Here is a 26,677-nt window from a genome sequence, read left to right on the forward strand (position 1 = left end):
GTTCAGCATGGGTGTGAGGTTTAAATGGACTGGGCACTCTCCCAGCCTTCCCTGGACAGAATTATGCTGCCTCTTACTGCCCCAGTGTTAGAGAAGGGTCTAGCTTTCAACTGCAAAGATCAAATGCATACCATGAAAGCAGCACTACTGGACTATGAAGTTTTCAGACAAAATCCTGCCTCTTATCACAAAGGGCCAAACCATGGTTTTTAATTGAAAATCTACCTAAGAAAGGAATCCCAAGGAATTCTAAAACCTTCTAATGCATTTATAGAGAGCTAGGGTCTGATTTTCTACTGCCCAGCCCATTGACACCAAGGCAGTGGCAAGTAGGGTGACCAGATGTCCTGATTTTATAGGGACAGTCCCGATATTTGGGGCTTTTTCTTATATAGGCTCCTATTATCCCCCCAGTCCCGATTTTTCACACTTGCAGACTGGTCAGCCTAGTGGCAAGTGAGCGGCGCAGGTGCTGCAATGATTTTTATAGTGGGGGCACTGAGAGCCATTGAACCAAACTGTAAACCCAGAATATAACGGAAACTACTTCAAGCCAGGGAGTTCTGCAGCACTCCCAGCACCTCTACTTCCAGCACCTAGAGTGAGCCGTGCTTACATTCCGATTTGTTGTACCCTACTTAGCACTTGCAGGGATAGCACTGGCAGTGATAGCAAAGCTTCCAAAGGAGCCAGGATTTCACCCACAAAACCTTCACTTAAAATAATACTTTGCAATAACTCTCCATAACCCTTTCCTTTCCTTGTTATTACACCCTGAGTAGCACTGGTTTTCCCTGGAAGCTGGAGATCACATCACCTTTCTTTTATGTTGTAGCAGAATTGTCTCTGAGCTGGTAACTTGATAGGGGCTGGCAGCCCGCTCCCGGGAGACTGGAGAAATCCAACTCCATTGGCTGCTTTGGTATTGGCGGCAGGGCTGTAAAGAACAAAGGTTTGACTTTCAGTTTCGTTTCTTCTCCGCCCTGAGACTTTCCAACAGAAGAGCTTGCACGGTAAGAGCCCATATCTTTGCATATATACACTGTGAGCGCTTAAAATGCTAAGATGCATCGAGAGAAGGTTTGGTTTTTAAGTGCTGGCAAGCTGCGGTCGGAAAATTTCTCTTTCTATGATGAGTCTCTTTCTAGATTCTAACGTGTAGCTGGTGTCAGGAGCTGGAAGATGATCTCATTTCCCTTCGCTAAAGCTTTCCTTTCCCTTCCCCAAGCTTTTACACTTGCACTGTAGCTTCGTTGAAGCAATTCTTGCTATCAAAACGCTAAGTTATGTGTTTCAGATCAGACCAGAGGATAGTTAAACCAGATATTGATCACTTTAGCTAGTGGAGTCCTGCATGTCCCAAGCCATGCTTCAAAAAGCCATTTGTATGTTAGCTGCGCTGAGCAAGGAGGAAGTGTCGTGATTGAAGAGCCAGAATGAGAGAGTTGTGCCAGCTACCAATGAGGTGAAAATAACATCAATCATGTTCTGGATTCCCTTGTTTCATAACATCACCTCTTAGCTAAAAGCACTGTTTAAAAGAAATCTCCTTGTTTCACACTGAACATGTTAGCAAAGCCTCTGCTACAGAGACCTTGGGGAAACTGGCATTCAGCAGCGATGGACAATAGCAGTGGCTGCTGAGTGCCAGAACTTGTCAGTTTGTGATATAACCACAAGACGGGTAGTAAAATACTTCCCTTACCATTCCTTTAACTAATACCCACAGAAGGGCAAAAATCTGCTCTTGAATGTGGATGCATAGGTGTGAATATGGTCGTATGTAAGATCAGGTTCAAGTTATACCTTTACGCATGGTACAGTAATGTTACTCTTGATTTATTCAGGGTAACTTGAAGCTTAGGTTGAGATCGGGCATTTGGGGCAACAATCAGGGAATGTGTTAACCATAACACTCTAGCTCCACCTACAGTCTAGGTAGAGAACTTTAAAGTAATTCTAACCCTAATAGTCTTTTCTAAATTAAATATTTCTAAGATTTTAGTGGTAATAGTTGAATCCTGGATCATCCTCTTTGGGGCAATATATTTAAATGGAGAGCAGAGAAATTGGCTTACCGTTGCAAGAGAAGTCATTCTTGATGTACCCAAAACAAGAAGTTTCAGAGTAGCAGCCGTGTTAGTCTGTATCCGCAAAAAGAAGAACAGGAGGACTTGTGGCACCTTAGAGACTAACAAATTTATTAGAGCATAAGCTTTCGTGGACTACAGCCCACTTCTTCGGATGCATATAGAATGGAACATATATTGAGGAGATATATATACACACAGACAGAGAGCATAAACAGGTGGGAGTTGTCTTACCACCTCTGAGAGGCCAATTAATTAAGAGAAAACAAACTTTTGAAGTGATAATCAAGCTAGCTCAGTACAGACAGTTAGATAACAAGTGTGAGAATACTTACAAGGGGAGATAGATTCAATGTTTGTAATGGCTCAGCCATTCCCAGTCTTTATTCAAACCGGAGTTGATTGTGTCTAGTTTGCATATCAATTCTAGCTCAGCAGTTTCTCGTTGGTGGTAAGACAACTCCCACCTGTTTATGCTCTCTGTCTGTGTGTATATATATCTCCTCAATATATGTTCCATTCTATATGCATCCGAAGAAGTGGGCTGTAGTCCACGAAAGCTTATGTTCTAATAAATTTGTTAGTCTCTAAGGTGCCACAAGTCCTCCTGTTCTTCTTTTTCCAAAACAAGAAGTGTTAGGTCTAGTTCTTCTTGGTAAGCAGGGAGCATAGTGTGTTTAGGAAGCACTCCCCTACCAATAGTAGAAAATGTAGAGTTTCCTCTTTTCTGTCACATCATTCTAATATATTTGGACAGAGGAAAACTTGGGAAATCTCATGAAGAATGTTCTTTTTAAATTCTCCAAGTTGGAGACAAGTCAAGAACATTTATTCAAGACAGCACGTATTGTACATTTCTGAGCAAAGTATGTGCACTGTGCCATGCAGAAATTTGTTAATATGAAATTAAGCAGTAAGTGGTCTTGAAAGTTCTGCACATTTACAGATAAAGGACCCGAAGAGTAGAGGACAGCTTTATATTTCTTTTTTATCTCTATAATGAATAATGATAAAATAGAGTATATACCATTTGACATGATACTCAAGACTTTGAAATCCAATATAGGCAGATCCAAATTACCTAAAGGCATTTCTCACCAAAAAAGGACACCAACTCTTCTCCCTTTCCCTCCCACCCCCACCCCACCCCCAAATCTGGCTGCACACAAAGAATTCTTCTGGCAGACAGTCAGTATGGAAAAAAAACAACCATCCCTCCTCTTGGAAAATGTTAAGAGAACTTAAAAAAGAACAATTTTTGGAGGTGTGTTAGCCTCTGTGTCAGTCCAATGCAGTGAAAGAAGAAATGAAACGTGGCAAGGTGAAAACACAAATAACATTGATGTGTTTGTTAATTCTTTCTTTCTACTTGCAACATAACCTTCAGAATTATTAAACTAATCTTGTGTGGTTATGCAGACAATAAACCCCATGCACTTTGCTCATACAAGTAGCTTTCAGGTTATGATTTACAGGACTGGCTCTGTGCTTTCAACTGGTCATTAACTGGCCAGGGTGCAAAATATATAGGAATGACAGAGTAGCTCATTTGTTGGGGTAGTGCCACTATGTTGTGAAAGAAAGCATAGCGTCAAAATCTTAAATGAATCAAACTGTACCATAGAATCTCTATGGACAGTAATTCCATCCTTGAAGATGGATGGAAGAGTGTAGGAGTATGACTAGGATAGTAACAATGATTGTGAAATATTGAGAGAAAGGCGACAAAGGCAGAAAACACATTAATAATGGGTTTTTTCAACTGTCCTCCTATTGACTGGTATATGTCGCCTCAGGAAGGGATGCAGAGGTAAAATTTCTAGGCACCATAAATGACTGCATCTTGGAGCAACTTGTCCTGGAACCCACAGGGGAGAGGCAATACTGGATTTAGTCCTCAGTGGAACATGGGATCTGGTCCAAGAGGTGAATGTAGCTGAACCACTCACATTGACCATAATGTTAAATTTAACATCATTGCAGGGGGAAAATGCCAAAGAAACCCACCACAGTAGCCTTTAACTTCAAAAAGTGAAACCACAAAAATGAGGAAGCTAGTTAAATGGAAATTAAAAGGAACAGTCACAAGGGTGAATTGCCTGCAAATTGCATGGAGACTATTTAAAAACAGCATAATAGAGGCTCAAACGGAATGCACACCCCAAATTAAAAAAAGAAAAGAAAAGCAGCAAAGTTCCACTGTGACTAGACTGCAGAGTAAAAGAGGTGGTTAGAGGCAAAAAGGCATCCTTTAGAAATTGGAAGTCAAATTCTAGTGAGGAAAATAGAAAGGAGGATAAACTTTGGCAAGACAAGTGTAGAAATACAATAAGGCAGGCCAAGAAAGAAATTGAAGAACAACTAGTGAAGACATAAAAACCAACAGCATTTTTTTAATACATCAGAAACCTGCTAAACAGTGCCATTGGACAATCAAGGTGCTAAAGGAGCACTCAAGGAAGATAAGGCCATTGCAGAGAAGCTAAATTAATTCTTTATAGAGTATATTGGGGAAATCCCCACACCTGAGCTATTCTTTTTAGGTGACAAATCCGAGGAACTATCTCAGGAGGTGGTGTGGCAGCAGAGGAGGTTTTGGAACAAATTGATAAATTGAACAGTTAATAAGTCACCACAACCAGATGATATTCACCCAAGAGTTTCATATATAAAATTGCAGAACTGTTAATTGTGGCATATAACCTATCGCTTAATTCAGCTGCTGTACCAGGTGAGGTGACTGGAGGGTAGCTAATTTAATATTGATTTTTAAAAAGGGCTCTAGAGGCGACCCTGGCAATTACAGGCTGGTAAGCCTAACTTCATTACCAGGAAAAGCAACAAGGTGTCCTTGTGGCACCTTGGAGACTAACAAATTTATTTGGGCATAAGCTTTCGTGGGCTAGAACCCACTTCACCAGATTCATGGAGTGGAAAATACAGTAGCAGGTATAAATACACAGCACATGAAAAGATGGGAGTTGCCTTACCAAGTGGGAGGTCAGTCTGAGACAGTTCAATTAACAGTAGGATACCAAGGGAGGACAAATCACTTTTGTAGTGGTAATGAGAGTGGCCCATTTCAAACAGTTTCATTACCAGGCAAATTGGTTGAAACTATACTAAACAACAGAATTATCAGACACAGATCAACATGATATATTGCTGAAGAGTCAACATGGCTTTTGTAAAGGCCATTATATTAGAATTATTTAAGGGTGTCAACAAGCATTTGGACAAGGGTGTTCCTGTGGATATAGTGTACTTGGTCTTTCAGAAATCCTTTGACAAGGTCCCTCACCAAAGGCTCTTAAGCAAACTAAGCAGTCCTGGGATAAGAGTGAAGGTCCTCTCATGGATTGGTAACTGGTTAAAAGATAGGAAACAAAGAGTAGGAATAAATGGTCAGTTTTCAGAATGGAGAAAGGTAAATAGTGGGGTCCCCCCAGGGGTCTGTACTGGGACTAGTACTATTCAACATATTCATAAATGATCTGGAAAAAGGGGTAAAACAGTGAGGTGGCAAAATTTGCAGATGATACAAAATTACTCAAGATAGTTAAGTCCAAAGCTGACTGCAAAATGTTACAAAGGGAAAACTGGGTGACTGGGCAACAAAATAGCAGATGAAATTCAATGTTGATAAGTACAAAGTAATGCATATTGGGGAAAAAAAATCCCAACTATGCATACAAAATGATGGGATCTAAATTAGCTTGTACCACTCAAGAAAGAAAAATTGGAGTCCTTGTGGATAGTTCTCTGAAAACATCCACTCAATGTGCAGCGGCAGTCAAAAAAGCTAACAATGTTAAGGACCATTAGGAAAGGGATAGATAATAAAACAGAAAATATTATAGTGCCATTATAAACATAGAATCATAGAACTGGAAGGGACCTCAAGATGTCATCTAGTCCAGACCCCTGCACCCAAGGCAGGACTAAGTATTATCTAGACCATCTCTGACAGGTGTTTGTCTAACCTTATCTTAAAAATCCCCAATGATGGAGATTCCAAAACCTCCCTAGGCAATTTATTACGGTGCTTAACCACTCTGACAGGATGTTTTTCCTAATGTCCAACCTAAACCACCCTTGCTACAATTTAAGCCCATTGCTTCTTGTCCTATCCTCAGAGGTTAAGAAGAACAATTTTTCTCCCTCCTCCTTGTAACAACCTTTTATGTACTTGAAAACTGTTATCATGTCCCCTCTCTGTTTAGTCTGGAGAAGAGAAAACTAACCCAATTTTTTCAATCTTCCCTCACAGGTCATGTTTTCTAGACTTTTAATCATTTTGAATACTGTGTAAAGTTCTGATCATCCCATCTCTAAAAAGATATAATAGTATTGGAAAAGGTGCAGAGAAGGACAACAAAAATGATTAGGGGTGTGGAACAACTTTCATACTGTTTTATTTAGAAAAGAGATGACTAAGGGGGAGTATGATAGAGTTGTATAAAATCATGAATGGTATGGAAAAAGTGACTACGAAAGTGTTATTTACCCCTTCATATAACACAAGAACTAGGGGATCACCTAATGAAATTAATAGGCAACAGGTTTAAAACAAACAAAAAGAAGTACGTCTTCACACAATGCAGTGTCAGCCTCTGGAACTTGTTGCCAGAAGATGTTGTGAAGGCCACAAATATAACTGGATTCAAAAAAGAATTAAATAAATTCATGGAGGATAAGTCCATCAATGATTATTATCGAAGATGGTCAGGGATGCAAACCTATGCTCTGGGTGTCCGTAAAGCTCCAACTGTCAGAAGCTGGGACTGGACGATAGGGGATGTATCACTCAAAATTGCCCTGTTCTATTCATTCTGTCTGAAGCATCTTGCACTGGTTACTGTCAGAAGACAGGATACCGGGCTAGATGGACCATTAGTCTTACCCAGTATGCCATTCTTTTGTTATTGGAAATAGAAAAAGATTCACTCCATAAACTGGGAATTATATTTTTGAGACAGTAAATATGTATTTTCTCTCATTTACACCACCATAAATCAGTGAAGTCTGTGGAGTTATCCAGTCTAAGTAAGATTAGAATCAGGTTACAGTATGAAAGGTTTCACCATCTAGATAAAATGGTCCTGATTTGCATTGAAGTCAATAGGAGTTTTGCCTGAGTAAAGGCAACAAAATTGGGCCATACGTTTTAAGAATATTTTGTCTCCATTCAGGCAGAAAAAGTATTTTGCTGTGAAGTCCATGAAGCTATGCTTATTTATACTAGCTGGCCCTCCCTGCTTCATTTCCCACATCTGTTAATGGTGATAAAAACATCTTTCTCCCACTATTTGTCTGTCTTGTTTATTTTGACAGTAGGCTTTTTGGGTTAGGGACTGTCTCTAACTATGTGTTTGGATAGTTCCGAACACAATGTTAGGCACAATACAAATGTCCTCAGTTGGAACGTCTAGATACTCATGGAATAAAACTACTAATGATGATGATAATGATTTACTATTCCATGGGGAACAAAGGCCTTCACTACTGTCTTCCATCTTTAGTGAGATGAGTTAAAAATAATAATACATTTTTCTTATTGTTATACTTGTATTTGTAACATCTTTTCTGTCTTTTTAGATTAAGAAGAATGGCTGGTGTCAAATCTAGATTAACACAAGATGAAGTAAAGCAACTGCAACATCTGTTGGGGAGCAGACAATTCTCTCTTCTCTATAAAGCAAGCGTCCATGGTTACAATGCTGCTATATTTCATGCCAAGTGTGATGCACAAGGACCAACTGTAGCAGTAGCATATAATGGAAGTGGTTATATTTTTGGAGGCTTTACATGTCAGAGCTATGTTTCATCTGGAGGGTACATAAATGATGAGAAGGCTTTTCTCTTTAGATTAAAAGGCAAAGAGGGTGTGCTCAGCCCACTAAAAATTCCTGTTAAAACTGCATCAGGTGCTATATATGACTATAGTTCCGTTGGCCCTAATTTTGGAGGTGGAGCACTACAGTTGTTGAACCAAAATGCTGCAGCAGCAGCAGCAAGTTCTAACAACAACTACACATACAATGTTGCTGATTTGCTTGGAAATGATCTAGGCCTTATAGAATGTGAGGTGTATCGAGTTGAAGGTAAGTTGATATCAAAAGAGAAAATGTTTACTGAGGAAATTATAGCTTCATACTCTTAATGTTATACGTTCCTTTCCCCTAGATATTAGCAGTTTCCTGGAATCTCCATGGAGAAAGATTACATGGACAACTGAGTAAGTTAACTGTTGTAATATATCATTATAATGATCTGTGGCCACCAAATACTGTGGTGATGTGAGTTACTTTAGAAATTAACTAGATGGTGCTAGACTAGACAGACTTATGTGTTGCTCAGATGCTCATCTGTGTATCTTAGGTACTAATATGGCACCTATGACCATCGGGGGGCGGAGGGAAAGCTCAGTGGTTTGAGCATTGGCCTGCTAAACCCAGGGTTGTGAGTTCAATCCTTGAGGGGGCGATTTAGGGATCTGGGTCAAAAATCTGTCTGGGGATTGGTCCTGCTTCAAGCAGGGGGTTGGACTAGATGACCTCCTGAGGTCCCTTCTAACCCTGTTATTCTATGATTTCCATGATAGTGTCTGAACACCTGACAATCTGGGGATAAGTACAAAATGATTTCAGAACAGATCAAATATAAATGAGTTATTTATGTCTGAACCAAAATAAGCTTCATGAAGAGCTATGCTTATTCTTAGCCACATGGCAGAGACTTAAAGTGACATTCCAGAGGATTACAGACCATGATTAAGCAGCTAGTTACTTATCTGGCCAGTTCCCAGAGCGGCATAGGTACAGTGTGGCAAACATAAAAGTATTTGATACGTTTAGAAAACCCTGTGCATCTCAGCATAGAATTATAGAAATATGGGGCTGGAGGGGATCTCAAGAAGTCACCTAGTCTATTTCCCTGCACTGAGGCAGGACTAAATATACGGAGATCATCCCTGACAGGTGTTTATCTAACCTGTGCTTAAAAACCTCCAGTGATGGGGATTCTATAACCTCCCTGAGAAGCCTATTCCAGAGCTTAACTGTCCTTATAGTTAGAAAGGTTTTCCGAATATCCTAACCTAAATCTCCATTGCTGCAGATTAAAACCATTACTTCTTGTCCTGCATTCAGTGGACACGGAGAACAATTGATCACCCTCCTTCTTATAATAGCCCTCAGGGCCGGTTCCAGGCACCAGCCGAGCAAGCTGGTGCTTGGGGCGGCAAATTGAATGAGGCGGCATTCCGCCCAATCCTAGGGCGGCACGGCCGCTTTTTTTTTTTCGTTCCGCTCCGGCCACCCTGTAGGGAGAGGCGGCGCCGAGGACGGGAGCACCCTGCAGCAAGCCTGGCAGGGCAGTCCTTGTCCTTCCCTCCCCGCCAACCGGAGCGGAGCCCTCCCGGCAGGCGGCACGGCCTGCTGTAGCCCTGGCTGCCCCCCTTCTCTCTCTCTCCCGCCCGCTCCCTCCCCCTCTCCCCCCCCACCGCTAGCTGGTCCCCCTGCATCCGCGCTCCAGCCGCACTGCAGGTTTTTTTTTTTTTTTTGCTTTGCCATTCTGGCCGCCCCGTTTTATTTTTGCTTGGGGTGGCCAAAAAGCCAGAGCCGGCCCTGATAGCCCTTAATATATTTGAAGAGTCTTATCTTAAAGTCCTCCCTCAGTCTTGTTTTCTGAAGTCTAAATATGCCGATTTTTTTTAACTTTTCCTTATAGATCAGGTTTTCTAAACTTTTCATCATATTTGTTGCTGTCCTCTGGACTCTTTCTAATTTGTCCACATCTTTCTTAAATTGTAGTGCCCAGAATTGGACACAGATCTCCTGTTTGGGCTTCACCAGCGCTGAGCAGATCGGGACAGTTCCCTCCTGTGCCTTACATTTGTCACTCCTGTTAACAGACTCCAGAATCATATTAGCTTTTCTCGCAACTGCATCACATTGTTGACTCGTATTCAATTTGTGAGCCACTATAACCCCCAGATCCTTTTCAGCACTACTACTGCCTAGCCAGTTACTCCCCATTTTGTAGCTGCACATTTGATTTTTCCTTCCTAATTTTAGTACTATGCCCTTGTCTTTATTGAATTGCATTTTGTTGATTTCAGACCAATTCTTCAATTTGTCAAGCTCATTTTGAATTCCAACCTTGTCATCCAAAGTGCTTATAATCCCTTCAGCTTGGTGTCATCCACTTATTTTATAAACATATTCTCCACTTCATTATTCAAGTCATAAATGAAAATATGGAATACGTTCATACCCAGGACCAATCTGTGTGGAACCCTACTGGATAGATCCACTCAGTATGATGACAAACCCTTAATAACTGCTCTTTAAGAATAATCTTTGTCACAGAATCCACAGGTCTGGTGCTCTCGCACAGTTCTGGAAGAGTCCCCAAGAAGACCCCTTCAGTGTGTTATCCCCCTTTGGGTTACATTCTCTCACTGGGGTAAGCCCCATCAATTCTCTGCCTCCTGGGACCGAACCTCTGAGCCTTCAGCACCCCTGCTTAACTCTGTGAGCTCCCCTTAGTGAGTCCATTTGAATTGGACACCTGGGGAAGGCTTGCACACCCAAAGGGATCAATGCACCCCTAATTTCCTTAATCTGGAGCAGGGGTCAGCAACCTTTCAGAAGTGGTGTGCTGAGTCTTCATTTATTCACTCTAATTTAAGGTTTTGCGTGCCAGTAATACATTTTAATGTTTTTAGAAGGTCTTGTTCTCTAAGTCTATAATATATAACTAAACTATTGTTGTATGTAAAGTAAATAAGGTTTTTAAAATGTTTAAGAAGTTTCATTTAAAATTAAATTAAAATGCAGAGCCCCCCGGACCAGTGGCCAGGACCTGGGCAGTGTGAGTGCCACGGAAAATGAGCTTGCGTGCCGCCTTTGGCATGCATGCCATAGGTTGCCTACCCCTGATCTGGAGTCGGGTTTCAGAGTGGTAGCCGTGTTAGTCTGTATTAGCAAAAACAATGAGGAGTCCTTGTGGCACCTTAAAGACTAACAAATTTATTTGGGCTAGAACACACGTCATCAGATGCATGGATTGGAAAATACAGTAGCAGGTATATTTAGTCTCGTTAGACTGACCCCCCACCTGGTAAGGCAACTCCCATCTTTTCATGTACTATGTATAAATATACCTGCTACTGTATTTCCACTCCACGCATCTGATGAAGTGGGTTCTAGCCCATAAAAGCTTATGCCCAGTGTGACGGGTTGGATCAGAGAAACCCCCTTGGGAGCTGCCACCCGATGTGCAAAGACTACCCCTGCTTCTGTTTTCCCTGCCAGCTTAGGACTCCAGCACCCTGTCTTGCTGAGCCAGACACTCCCGTTTGGCTCCAGACACAGATCCAGGGTCTGAATCACTTGTCCCAAAGCTGCAAGTTTACCTGAAAACAGCTCACAGTAGAGTGCTTGTCTTTAGCACTCAGATGCCCAACTCCCAGTGGGGTCTAAACCCAGATAAATCCGTTTTACCCTGCATAAAGCTTATGCAGGGCAAACTCATAAATTGTTCGCCCTCTATAACACTGATAGAGAGATATGCACAGTTGTTTGTTCCCCCAGGTATTAATACATACTCTGAGTAAATTACTAAATAAGAAGTGATTTTATTAAATACAGACAGTAGGATTTAAGTGGTTCAAAGTAGTAACAGACAGAACAAAGTAAGTCACTAAGCAAAATAAAATGAAATGCGCGAATCTATGCCTAATCAAACTAAATACAGATAATCTCACCCTCAGAGATGTTTCAGTAAGTTTTTCTCAGACTGGACACCTTCCAGGCCTGGGCACAATTCTTTCCCCTGGTGCAGCTCTTGTTGCAGCTCAGGTGATAGCTAGGGGATTCTTCATGATGGCTTCCTCCCTCTCTGTTCTCTTCCCCCCTTTATATATCTTTTGCATAAGGCGGGAACTCTTTGTCCCTCTGGGTTTCCACCCACCCTCACTGGAAAAGCACCAGGTTAAAGATGGATTCCAGTTCAGGTGACATGATCACATGTCACTGCAAGACTTCATTACTCACTTGCCAGCACACACATATACAGGAAGACTCACAGGTAAATACAGCCATCTGCAGACAATGGGAGTCATCAAGATTCCAAACCATCATTAATGGTCCACACTTTACACAATTACAATAGGCCCTCAGAGTTACATTTTATATTTCTAGTTTTAGATACAAGAGTGGTACATTTATACAAATCAGATGATCATACTCAGTAGATTATAAGCTTTGTAATGATACCTTACAAGAGACCTTTTGCATGAGGCATATCCCAGTTACTTACATTCACTTATTACTGTATTTTCTCTAAAACTATCTCAGTTACATTATATTGACTTATTATCAAGTTTTTATAAAACCATATAGACTGCACAACGTCACACCCAGATAAATTTGTTAGTCTCTAAGGTGCCACAAGGACTCCTCGTTGTTTTAATCTGGAGTGAATCTCAGACAGCGTTGTAAAAATCAGAAAGGTTTATTAGGAACACAGCGTAGAAAGTCCTTGGTTAACATAGAGAGTTACAGAATATTCCATCTCGGTCAGTCCTGAGCCCCAAGCTCTCTTTGACGCCCCTCGAGTCCTAGTCCAGAAGAGTGTGTCTTGCTGCCAGCAGCCCACACTTATACAATCCCCTCTGCCCTTCCTCCCCTTTGTTCTTCTTCCTGGGCAAACCTCTCATCACCTGGCTGTCCACCTTTTTCTTTTTTCTCCAGCTTGTCAAAACTGGCTGGCTTCCTGCAGAGGGACTTGGCAGTCCCATGTCATTAGTTGCTTGGCACCAAATGTCTGGGCAATCGGAGTGGCCATTGTCTTCTGAAACTTTGCATGGGTATGGGGCCCAGCCGCCAGACCCCAGATAGCCAGGGAACAGTCATACCTGTATCGCTACAAAAAGTAAACCACCTTTTCCCACCAGCTAGTTAATCATGCAGTACATAGGGGAAACTGAGACACCCACAATATTCATCCAAAATATTATGAAAAATTCCCACTTCATCACACTCTTTTAACCAGTATTGCACCCATCTTATAGTAATTTCGTCTAGACCACATTTCTCTAATTTGCTTATGAGAATGTCATGTAGGACTGTCTCGAAAGCCTTACTAAAATCAAGATATGTCATGTCTACAGATTCACCTCTGATCCACTATGCCAGTAACCATGTCAAAGAAAGAGATTATGTTAGGTGGCATGATTTGTTCTTCATAAATTCATGTTGGCTATTCTTTATCACCCTCTTATCCTCTAGAATGACGTTTACAAATTGATGTTTAATAATTTGTTCCAGTATCTTTCCAAGTATTGAAATTAGGCTGACTGTAACTCCCCAGGTCCTCTTTGTTCCTCTTTTTAAAGATAAACAGTATGTTTGCTCTTCTCCAGTCCTCTGGGACATCACCTACCCTCCATGAGTTCTCAAAGATAATTGCTAACGGTTTTGAGATTGCTTCAGCTAGTTCCTTAAGTACCCTAATGTGAATTGCATCAGTCTTTAAAAATTTGAATACATCTAACTTACTCTTTAACCTGTTCTTTCCCTTTCCCCTTGTTCATATTAATTGTGTTAAGTATCTGGTAACATTTTAGCAAATACTGAAGCAAAATAGGCATTAAACATGTCTTGCCGTCATCTGTTATTAGCTCTCCTTCCCCACCTACCAAGTAGTGTATCTACATGTTCCCTTGTCTTTCTCTTGCTCCCTACTATATTTATAGAACCTCTTCTTATTGCTTTTTATGCAGGGTGGATTGATCTAAATCACCAAGTGGAAAGTCGTGATTTAAATAATCCCTTTTAATTAACTTTTTCATTTGTATTTTTAAAGAAAGGTGCATTCTCATTGGCTGATATAACCATTAAAACATGTTGATTTACAACTAAATAGAGCCATTACACTAGATTTGGTTCTTTTTTTGCTATCTAGGAAGGTACACTATAATTATATGCATTTGTTTAAACAACTATATAGCTTTATATTTTCAGATTCTTATTAATGGTACATTTTTAGTATGTTAGAAAATAGTGAATGATATATTGCTTAATTGCTACTCTTGTGCCACATTTATAAAGTTTGACCTCAAAAGTTAAATGTTTTTCCCCTGATACTTTCTTTATATAGAAAAGCAGCTTTTAACTCAAAGTTTTTGATGGAGGCTCATGGATTCAGCATACTAATTCTTTGATTTAAATATTGCAAGAGATTATAATAAATTTTGGCCTTAACATATTTTGTATTAAATTCAGATTTTATTTTTAACCGGTTTGTTTATAAAAAGAAAACTTCTTATAATTTAAATAATATTTAAAAATCTTTTTTTAAAATCCACCCTGCTTTTATGTCCCATTTTAGGTGTAACTCATTTGGTGCCTTAGCCTTTCTGATTTTATCCCCACCTGCTTATACTACTCTTCTGTTCTCATCCTTAGCAATTTGTTCACATTTCCACTTTTTGTATGATTCTTTTTTGATTTTTCAGGTCATATTGGCCTTTTACTATTCTTGCTGTCTTTCCTTCACATCTGGATAGTTTGGTGCTGTGCATTTAATATTGTCTTTCTGAGAAACTGCCACCTCTACTGAACATCCTTTTTCCTTACATTTTCTTCCCATGGGACCTTCCTACCAGTTCTCTGAGTTTGAGGTCCATTGTCCTCATTCTGCTGTTCTCACTCCTTTCTTTCCTTAGAGTCACAAAATCTATCATTTCATGATCACTTTCACCCAAATTGTCTTCTACCTTCAGATTTGCAACCAATTCCTTCCTATTATTCTGAATCAAATCTAAAATGGTTGCTTCCTGCTTACTTCCTTCACTGTCTGAAACAACACATGATCTTCAATACATTCAGAGACCTTGTTAGACATTTTGTGCTTTGCTGTCCTACTTTTCCAACAGATATCTGGGTAGTTAAAAGAAGAACAGGAGTACTTGTGGCACCTTAGAGACTAACAAATTTATTTGTTAGTCTCTAAGGTGCCACAAGTACTCCTGTTCTTCTTTTTGCGGATACAGACTAACATGGCTGCTACTCTGAAACCTGGGTAGTTAAAGCATCTTCCATGAAAAAATGTCGTGCTTCTGCTAAGCATGTATGCTGTACAAAGTTAGCTGTAGAGGATCTTTTGTCAAAGATGCCATGTGTCAACAGTGTAAAAAGCACCCACCTCCTATCTGCCCCCCTCTCCGGGACTCCTGCCCCATCCAACCCCCCCGTTCCCTGATGGCCCCTCTGAGACCCCTGCCCCGTCCACACAGCCCCGCTCCCTGTCCCCTGACTGCCCTCGGACCCCCGCCGGCCCATCCAACCCCTCCTCTCATTCCTGATGCCCCCTGATACCCCTGCCCCATCCAACCACCACTTCTCCCTGTCCCCTAACTGCCTCCGGAGCCCCTACTCCTGACTGCCCCCCGCCACCCTATCCAACCCCCCCCTTCCTGACTGCTCCCCTGGGACCCCTGCCCCCATTCAACCTCCTGTTCCTCCCCCGACCACCCCGACCTTTATCCACACCCCCGCCCCCTGACCACCACCTTGAACTCCCCTGCCCTCTATCCAACCCCCCTGCTCCCTGTCCCCCCGCGCTGCCTGGAGCACCGGTGGCTGGTGGCGCTACAGCTGCGCTGCCCGGCTGGAGCTGGGCCACGCCGCCACCACACAGCACAGAGCACCGGGTCAGGCTGGGCTCTGCAGCTGCGTTGCCCCAGGAGCTCACAGCCCCGCTGCCCAGAGCATTGTGCCGGTGGCCGAGCGAGCTGAGGCTGGGGGGACTGCAGGAGAGAGGTCGGGGGCTAGCCTCCCAGGCCAGGAGCTTGGGGGCTGGCAGGATGGTCCCTCAGGCCAGATGTCTACTTCTAAGCCTGTTTGAATGAATGAATGTAACTTTGCTGCATTACAAGTGACAGAGTCAGCACATTGCAACAGAGATTTAATTCTCCAGTGACATGTCAAAGCAACTGTTTTAGGCAGCATTAGTTGAATACATTTTCAAAATTTTCAAAGTTGACCACTGATTTGGGATACCCAGATTGAGACATTGTAGGCCAGATTTGTATAAGTACTGAGCACCTGAATCTCCCATTGGCTTCAATAGGAACTCTGGGTACTCAGCACTTTCTGAAAATCAGGCCATAGGATGTTTTAAATTGGGCACCCAAAATTCCATGTCCAAACCATGTCAAAGTATGAAGGTCATTCTCTCAGAGAGATCTGGCTGTTCTTCAATTGTACATTATATTCAAAAGCACCACTGGTTGCTCTTTGGCCATGTTACCAGGATGCTCTCAAACTCTCTATTGACACCTGGGGGATGCATGTTTTGACTGTACCAGGTGCGGCCGTGGGGCCGCCCCTGAGATTTGTGGATTCGCAGGATTGAGCCAGATCTAGGAACTTAACAACATGATGCCTGGTGTGACGCCATCAACCATGGTCACTCTGGCTGGTGCAACAGTCCTGAGTAGACTGTGTGTTTGATGATAGTTAAAGATGGAGTATATAAGGGGGATGGGGAATATTTCAGTTTACTGATTTCACTGTGCCTATATGCGGTGCAAAACGTGCTGTGATCTCATGGGTGTTTAACACTATGAAAATCTTTTTGTCTTAACAGGGAAAGAGGGAAAATAATGGAGGAGATCAGATCTTACAAACCTTATTTAAATTCAGTGCCACAGATTCGAATTTTGATTCTTGGTCCAATTGGAGCTGGGAAGTCCAGTTTTTTCAACTCCGTGAATTCTGTTTTCCGAGGTTATGTGACAAGCCAAGCCATAGCAGGATCTGATAATACTAGCGTGACAACACAGGTAAATATTTGCTTATAATTAAACAACATCCAAGCTAAAGCACAGTCTCTTAGTTAAAAATCAACATTTTTTCCCCACTAAACGGAAAACCCAAAGATAGTCCATGATTGCCCCACCGAATTCCATGCATGTACTTGTGAGAAGAAAGGTATTACTTGATATGGATGAGAGATAATCTGGTGCTAAATATGAATTTTTTAGATATGTATTTCTATATGTTACTTTTTTTTGCCCCAATAGTACAGGTCTTACCCAGTTAAAGATGGAAGAGATGGCAAGCCTCTGCCTATTATCTTCTGTGACACAATGGGAATAGAAGAAAAATCAGGAGTGGGTCTGGAAATTGATGAAGTGTCCAACATAATAAAAGGCCATGTTCCTGATAGGTACCAGGTAGGATTTCTACAATTCTATGCAGTTCAACTGATATCCTTTAATGTTTTTTACATGTAAAAATATTATATCCTAAATTTAATTACTGTGGAACAAAATATCTACAGTGCTCAGTACATTCTTGCATATGTGGTACTGTACAGTAAAACCTTATGAATGGTGATCATAGGTAAGGTGTATTTGAAAAGGAATAAACTATGGGAAGTTTGTGTTTAAGCCCGATTCTCCACTGTCCTGCATTTTGTGTAGTCTTTTACAGTCATGTGAAGTTGATTTAAATCGCTATCCACCCTTCTGCCCAGGTAGCATTTGGCACCTACTTTGTTCAGGTACAAACCAAGGGAGAATCAGGCTCAAGGTATATAAAGATTGGAACTGGTTGAAATATTTTGAACAAAAAGGTTTTAAATAGAAAAATGGACTTTAATGCCCCTACCCCAAATTTCTGGTATCTCTTGAAATTCTTGTAGTTTTTCATGAAAATTTTTGAAAGATTTTTAGCAAAAATGTAATAATTTATATTATTGAAATGATTCTCTAATTTTTTTTTTTAAACTGGAAACCTGGTTTTCAGGAAATGAGCAACTGTTATTAATTTTTTTTGTGAAAAAAATTGAAAAATGAAGAATGGGTTAGTTTGGTAAAGCAGAAACAACTTTGACATTTTGAATTTTTAGAAAACATTGTTTTAAAACTTTGTAAAGAGCAGCTTCCACCATATTCAAGCTTAGTACAGTGCCTTCTTATCTGGCCTTTTATCTTGCCTAGTAGAGAGCTGCTGTCAATAGACCATTTCAAATTTTAACTCTTGTGATATGCAAGAGATGTAGAATCTGATTGGCCATTCAGTTGAGCTGAGCTTGTTACAGAAGCAAAGATGGAGGGCTAAGGTTGTTGTATTACTCTCATCATTGTAGTATCTTGGTTCCTCACAAATCTTAACTTAATCCTTATAAAAACCCAGCAAGGTATAAAGTGTTATTAACGTAATATTAAAGATATGAAACTGAGGAACAGTGATTAATTATCTTGGTCAAAGTTATATTGGAAGTGAGATCTCCTGAGTCACAGTTTTATGCCTTAACCACAAGACCAATCTTTCCATGATTTATTTGGTTCCACTTTATATTAAAATTCCATCTATAAATGGTTTACAAAGAATTAATTAATAAATGAAGAATGTTAAAAGCACATTACAGTAGTGAGCAGCATGTGTATAGATGGTTATAAACACATCAGTAGATATTATAAGCCATAGTTATGGGTAAATTTTTGATGGACTCGACAACAATCGATGAATCATTTATTAAAACATCTGTTAATAATTTATTAATGCTTTATAGATGGAACCTTAATAAAAAGTGTGTTCAAAAACTCTATAGTAGGGATAGTCAATGGTGTGTGTGTGTGTGTGTGTGTGTGTATGCATGAGTGTACACACACACACACACACACACACACACACACACACACACACACTCACGGAATATCTCGTGAATCCTCTTTATTTTCTAGAGATGCCTTTTGGTTTCATTATTACTTTTCCACAAGGGATACAAATTCAGAGGAACTCTGTTGACTTCAAAGGAGCTCTGGATTTCCAAACGTTTACAATAACAGAGATCAGAATCTGGCTCTCCATCTGGAAGAATGAGTATGAGACTGGGAATCAGGAAATCTGGAATTTTAATCCTGATTTGACCACTCCCTTTATGAGTGTGGGTAAATCATTTCACCTCTCTGCATATCAGTATTCCTCTCTGTAAAATGAGATAAGAATACTTTTCTTCCTGCTCCAGAGGGGTATTTTGAGAATCAGTGTTTGTACAGCCCTTTGAATCTCCAATTCTTTGGAAGTGCTACTTATTATTATAAAAAAATTTCTTTGCAGTTTAATCCAGCAGCCACCCTTCGTCCAGATTCTCCAGGCTATGTCAAGACCCCTTCTCTGAAGGATCAGATTCATTGTGTTGCATTTGTTATTGATGGGTGCAAAATTGAGATTCTCCCTGAGAAACTGGAAGAGAAGCTGAAACAGCTTCGAAGAAAAGTGAACCAGTTTGGTACGTTTTATGTCTCCTAATATCATAGAACTGAATGAAGTGGGCACGCCCAGGAGGTGATCTGACTTTCAGGTCTGAGCAGCTTGGGTCATTAGGGGCCTGAAGTACTGCTAGGAGCCAGGCTTATCCTTGGTGTGGGAGGAGGAATTGCCACTTATTGTTTTTGAGGTTTACCCGCTGGCTGACTCTCTGAGCTGGATTAATGCACTCTGGAGGGACAGGCCCCCAGACTGATGGAAGTATGGGCACTGCAATGGGCTCTGGTGTTGGTTGAGAATAGAGGAATTCCTGATCTCCTCCGTTGTTCTCTACTCTTTGGTTGTACAGTGTGCCCTATTGCGTTTCTGCTCCTCAGTACAGCAGAGCCCTCCTGTTGACACAGGCCCCCGGGGAAACAGAGCTGTGCACTAGGCTTCTAGGAATACATCTCTCCAGGAAAAATTCACTTTGATTTCAGTAATTACTTTAAAATACATATAATCCAAGGCATTAAAACCTTTTTAAAAGGGAGTAAAGGTAAGATTGATTCATTTAGCAGCTGCAGTGAAGACAGGAAGCAACAAAAAATGAAAAAAGTACTCGAAAATGGGAGTCGTATACATGTGAATGCCAGTTTACATCAGCTCCTGTGGTTATGTTTGGACATAATACCTGGGACCTGATTTTCTCTCCTTGTGATATGAGTCATTTCCATAGGAGGCAATAGACAGAGACATAACCTACGGGGGTGAAAGCAGGCCCCAGTTGTGCTATTGAACTCAGCTAGGTGTTGCATGTTTTAGAGTCCCTTGTTGTGAGTCATTGAATTCATTGCACTGAATCTCAGCCCTGGCAATCTTCCCAATGAGATGAGTGAATCATTAAGTGTAGTGCCTACTATACTAGTGGAATAATAATAATTTTGTTTACAAAGCATCTTCCCACCAAGAGAATTAGGGTGCTGCCCAATAGTTTAATAATTAATCTTTTTCTAATGCTGTTGTGCAAACCAGAAACGCTTTCACCTTATGTAAGGAGAAGCAGTTGCAATGAAGAACTGATGGGAAATTAGGTGTAAAAGCTTACTCTTTTTTTTGATACAGAGATCCCACAACTTGTTTTGCTAACTAAAGTGGATGAAATTTGCCCTGCTATTGAAGAAGACGTCCAGTGTGTGTACAAAAGCAAAGCTGTTGAGAAACAGGTAAAGAATGGCATTGTTGACTGTGGTGCTATCTATGAACTCAATTACCTTGAACAAATCAAGGTATTGTGATACTCTACAGTACATTTGCAATACTTGCATCCCCTCATATTCCTACACACATTCTCATTCTGGTCTTGTAGGCATAAGCTGAAAATATAACTAAATTTAATACCTCAGGTTTTGGTTTACCTAAAAGGTTTAGGACTTGTTAAAATTGCAAGCTGCACCTCTGAAGAATAAAACTGCATAACAGAAAAAGGTGGAGATACCAGAAACCTCATTAAAAATTAAGGGCCAGATTCTTTTGCCAAACCCCACTCCGTATAAAGGGGCTGGAGTCTGGCCAAAACTGGCCAGCTGCAAATTTCCCCTCGTGTGAATAGGTGTAAAACTGAAAAAAAGAGTGCTTTGGGGGAGGAAGGAAGTGGGAGGGAGCGCTGTTCTGCTGATTTTTTTTTTTTTTAAGCAGATTGTCTTTCGGGGAGCAAACACTGCTGAATTAATTTTGTACAGTCCCTAGGCTGTTCTAAGTCATGACATGGCTCATGCAGACCAGCACATAGAATTCTCTCCTTGGACTCCTTGCCCCTGTCCCATGCTGACAGAATCTGACTCAGGAGAGAATCTATAAAGGTTTGATTCCCTGCTACCTTCCATCTCGTGTTTGTATAATGCTGCCATTTTGCTTTGGTAGAGTTTTACACCTATTCTGCACTCACTTTGCACAGCCATAAATGCTAACACAAGGTAGAAGGTTGTGGAGAATCAGAGGCTGCTGGTGGTTTGCAGTTCCCCAATACTGAGGCTGGCCTAGGGCTGATTTAGCCATCAGCAATTCTCAGAGGTATTTAGGCACCTAACTTCCATTGATTTCAATGGGAGTTAGGTGCCTAAATACCTTTGAGAAATGTGGCCCAAGTGACCATCTCCCAGCCAAGAGGAATAGCCAACTCTGTGCCGTTTGAAGTCTCCCCCACCTGGGGAATATTTAGCTTAGGGGACATGACTGTGTTCTGACTGCTTTGTTCAGCAGAATGATACAAAGGGACTGGATCAGTTCCTAGGTTAGAGTCCTGACTCTGGGGTACATTCTGTCCTGAATCTGAAATCTGTTAATCACAGGGGGAAGGGCTGTCCCTGACTCTGTGGGCTGGCCCCAGTGTGAACCATGGTTTAGAGGCTTAACATAGCAAAGCAGAGCTCTGCCTTGGTCCCACCCTGCCTCTGACATACTCCCCATACTCCTACATCTCACACGACGCCGGGTCAGGATGTGTGTGGAAGCATGGTTCTAAAGGAGCTGACTTGTATCAGTTTTATACCAGTGAAGAGTTATTCTCATCAGAATCTTAACTGTCTAGTTATGACCAAAATCCAGTACAAAGGAGCTGGATTGGCCCATAGAATATATCCCCCTGTATCTAGAAAGGCCAAATATGGACTTAAGTGGAATTATACCAGAGATGAATCTCTAGTAGTCTTCTTTCTAGATCATAATGGAGGAAAAATAGCTCTGTGTCCTGGGTATCACCTCTGAGATTAAACAGAGGATTTTGGCCTCCAGGGCAGTTTACGCAGTCAGTTTCTAGCAGTGAATTTGCTAAAGAAGAATAAAATATTGTGAATGTGGCCTTGAACTGTCACTGCATCAAAATGTAGTTGCCACTTCAGTTGCAGGATGGATATGATTTCAAAATATATGTGAAAGTAGTTACGTCTTCAGTATAAAGAAGTTTGAAGAACTAAAAATCTTCCACTTTTAATCTCACCAAACAATATCTGTGAAAATACTCAAGGCTTTTGCTTAGCTTCCTCAAGGAACAGAAAGATTGAAAAATAGTCGGGGAGTTCTTTAGGATAATCCATTTTGTGCCTTTTCTACAGATGCGGATAACTGCAGAGAAACTTGGAATCCCTCTTGCTCAGATTGTACCTGTTAAAAACTACTGCTCCGAGTTGGATCTTTCGTGCGATGTTGACATCCTGTTACTGTCCGCAGTGAGGCAGCTTATACGTTTAGCAGAAAGCTACCTTGACAATTTCCCTTTTGAGAAGCCAAAGAAAGAGCCCTAACCTGATGTTTACTGTGACGCTGGATATTTTATGTGCTGACACCAGAAGTCAAATTTGTTGCTGCCCTAAACAGATGCAACTCCATTGACTTCAGTGGAGTTGCACTTGCTTATGCCCGTGGTGAATTTGGCTCAACGGTTCTATATCTTGTTACTGCCTACGTAAGATTAATGGTATTTTTGCATGCATCAAGGGGAGAATAGATTCTCTAGCTTTCAAGGTCAGATCCCTTTATTAAACATTCCACATTCTTACTCTTCTCCATTTAAAAAGAAATTGAAACAATAGTTGTAAAACTACTTTTGTTAGATTAATTGGAAAAATAAATTACTCTAAGCACTTTTTCAATCACTTTCTTCATCCAGGTTTGGGACTTCAATAACTCAGCAATAGGTTGTGGGCCCATTGCAGGAGTGGATGGGTGAGGTTCTGAGGCTTGTGATGTGCAAGAGGTCAGCCTAGATGATCACGATAGTCCCTTTGGCCTTAAAGTCCATGAGAAGAGGTGAGGCAGAGACACAAGGGACCTACTTTTCTTCTCGCTTACACTGGTTAAACACTGCTGTATCTCTATAGACATTAGCAATTACTTCAGATTTGCACTTGAGTACTTGAGAACAGAGTTTGGATTAGATCCTTGATGAGGTGTAATATCAAATGCAATGGTAACAATAGAAAGAGTAGTCAAGGTTCTGACTGTTCTAGAAAGAGTTGGCATTGCTGATATATGGTTCCCTGCAGGTATCGTTGAGAGGAAGGGCTACTTCCTATACAATAAACCATAATTAAAATTGAGCAACGCATGTTATTGGACAAGGATTTATTTTCTTTTTGTTAAATCATAGAAAATTAGAGTTGGAAGAGACCTCAGGTGGTCATCTAGTCCAACCGCCTGCTCAAAGCAGGACCAACCCCAACTAAATTAGCCCAGCCAGGGCTTTGTCAAGCCGGGCCTTAAAAAGCTCTAAGGATGGAAATTCCACCACCTCCCTTGACTTGTTCCAGTTTGCCCTCTAGTGGCCGACAGTTACAAAATATGGATTTCTAGAAAATAGTGCTACATAAAGATACTTTAGAAAAGACTAGGATGCAGGATTTTATTTAGCACTCTTGCCTGACTTATGATTTAATTCTTTATTATTTTCTTTTCTGTGAGCACACAACTATTTGGGGAGGAGTTTTATTACCCATTGATCCAAGTCCAATGTGAACAAGCCTACTATCCAGCTGCCCCTCTGCCAAGAAAGCAGAGGCATATAGCAAGCCACCGGCGCTCTCCATCATAAGACAACAGCAGGTGATGGGATGGGAGTATGGGACGGCCTCTTTATGTCTCCTGATATTTTGCTGTTGGAATGTATTTATCCTGTTAAAGCATATTTTATAAACATATATAGCTACTGCAGTCCAACCTTGTCTTCAGGATGACAATAGTAAAAACACACTAAAAGTGTATTACATTCCATAAGTAGCATACTGAGATGCTTAACAAAATGGAAAAACAATATATAACTGACCTTCAAAGGTCTTTTGAGGTAAATCAGAACCTCTTGGGGAAAAAAATGAAACCAAATAGCTGTTGAGTTGCAATGAAGCATTTTCAGGGCTTTTATCTCACCTTTCCTCAGTGTACCATATAAAACAATTTTTATTGCAATTTGCAGCCTTGTAGAATCAGGCTAGTGTATCAGCATCAGTATGTGTGTATTCTGTTTTTCATGCATCATTTAAAAGGATCATCTAATATTTCTGCAGTTGGGGCTCTTTTGTCATTTTCTAGCTCATGTGCTGATGTTGAGGAGAGAAGCTGCTGTTTAATAATTTCAGCGGTGTTAACTCTACACAAACACTGAGAGAGAAGGGAAGAAGCTGGAGCAACTCTTAGCATGCTTTGGTAAGATTTAAGCTGGCGATTATCATTTAGAAACTCTCCTCAAGGGCTGATTGTGGGTGAATCCCAGCTGATATGCTGCATGCAAAACACCAATTTATCCATGGCAGTTAGATAAAAGAATTTTTCATCAAGCCTTTTTTTTTCACTATCTTCAGGGTCTTAGAGTGAATTGCCTATAGTGTTGTACCCGTTCTACATTACAGGGTGATGACAGCCATGTTGGTTGTGATGAGGGACTTCCAAAGCTAAAAGCGTCAGCCTCTGTAGCATGAACTGAGGAATTAAATTTATATCTGGAAGCTGTAACAAACTCACATCCTTTGTAGCACAGAGAGGGATGTGTAACACACACCAAACTGTGGGTTATATAACTGCTAATGTAGACAGTGCAATGAAGACTTCTGCTCAACGTGCAGCTGCAGTGAAAAATCAAACACAATATTAAGATTTGTAAGGAAGAGACGATGAATAATACAGGGAATATTATAAGGCCATTATATCAAGCAGTGCTGTGGTCTCATCTGGAATCCTGTCACCTCATCTCAGAACAGACATTGCTGAATTAGAGAAGATTCAGACATGAGAAGAAAAACTCCTAGGAAGAGAGATTGAAAAGCATGGGATTGTTAACCTCAGAAAGGAGACAAATCAGAGGGAACATGATAAATGTATATACAATAATGAATAGTATAGAGAAGTTGGATTGGGAACTTTTGTTCTCATGGTCTCATAACACAAGAAGAGGGGGATATTTGATTATACTGAAAGGCATCAAATACAAAGCCAATAAAAGGAAATACTTCTGCACACAACACATAACTGGACAGTGGAACTCATTGTTATAGGAAATTGTTGAGGCCAGGAGGACAAAGAAAACATGAAAGCAATAGCAGCTACAATTGGAGAGTTCGTTCCTCACCATGAAAGGGAAGAGGGTGCAACCACAACAAAATATTGCATATTATTATTTCATGTTATGGCCATAATAAAGGGTGAGGTGTACATATTTGCGAATGTGAGGTGATGCATGGGGAAAAAAGTACAAAAGTGGGAGAGAGGGATTGGAGAGGGACTGCTCAGCATCTCAAGTATTTGCCATCATCAATATGTTTTGAAATACGTTTGGTTCAGAAGAAGATTCCAAAGGTCATAAATGTATCTTCAAAGTGGAAGAGACTGAGGCCCAGAAACTCAAAAGTAGGGGTGGCTCCAGTCAGTACTGCAGTGCCTAACCCCTAGGTAGACTGCTGCCTACTGGACTCCTCAACCTCCAGCTAGCCACATAGGGAAGGGTGGGTGCCCCAGAACGGCATTTTCAGAAACCAGCAAACTGACTGGAAGCCACCTAAGTTAGCAAGGAGTGAAATGCCACAGTAAGGGGTGGAAAGAGGAGGGGCTCAGGCACCTAACATGGGCCGCCTGGTTGACGGGCCAGAGATAGGTTCTTCCTCCATTTGGGATCCTCAGTTATGAACCGTGTCCTGGAGTTAAGTGGCTGACCTAGCTTAGTTCCTAGGTAGCTCATGCCCTCAGAGCTGAAACTGTGTCTATCTTTCGCTGTCTCCTGCTCGTGCGCGATACTGCTCTCATGCTCACCCTACATTTCCCTGTGTCCCTGCTGTCTTGTGTGTGTGCTGTCCTGCCCGTCTGCTGTGATGCAGTGCTGGAGCAGTGCAAGGACCAAAAAGTTCTGCTGTAAGGATTGTATTCCAGGGGTTTAGCCAGATTAGACTGCAAGGCTCCCTCATCCAACTGCACTGCTAGAAATGCTGCAGGCTGCACAAATTGCAGACTATCATTGCAAAGACCTGAGGGGAGTCTGTAGGAGACTGTGGGACTATCACTTTTTAAGGATCTGGTATGACCTACAGCGGGTTTGGACACTATGCCACTGAGACGGGTAAATCCTCTCAGAGGAAGAGTTTGAGTGGAGTGTATGCATATAACTATGTTTTACATTTGAAGTTATGATAGCCACAAGTACTAAAACTTGGGGGAAAACCCACTGAAAGTGTTGTCTTAAAAGATTTCTTATTGCCAATATTCATACTTGTTTCAAGGACTGTAAGTAACTATGATGTAGTCATATATAGGTTTATTTAGTAAACGTTTTCATTCCAA

The 26,677-nt window shown here is 41.1% G+C and overlaps 1 protein-coding gene across 1 annotated transcript; it reads left to right on the top strand.

Annotated features, from left to right (window-relative positions):
* Window positions 1–878: 878 nt before the first annotated feature.
* Window positions 879–26,677, top strand: LOC101936922 (interferon-induced protein 44-like). The gene is made up of 8 exons (XM_005302370.5): window positions 879–1,013; window positions 7,689–8,194; window positions 8,277–8,328; window positions 16,752–16,947; window positions 17,188–17,340; window positions 19,232–19,403; window positions 20,486–20,586; window positions 22,474–26,677. The coding sequence occupies exons 2-8, from the start codon at window positions 7,699–7,701 to the stop codon at window positions 22,660–22,662; spliced, it is 1,359 nt and encodes a 452-aa protein (XP_005302427.2). The 5' UTR covers window positions 879–1,013; window positions 7,689–7,698; the 3' UTR covers window positions 22,663–26,677.

Source organism: Chrysemys picta, chromosome 8 (genome assembly GCF_011386835.1).
Source record: "Chrysemys picta bellii isolate R12L10 chromosome 8, ASM1138683v2, whole genome shotgun sequence".
Lineage (NCBI taxonomy): Eukaryota > Metazoa > Chordata > Testudines > Emydidae > Chrysemys > Chrysemys picta.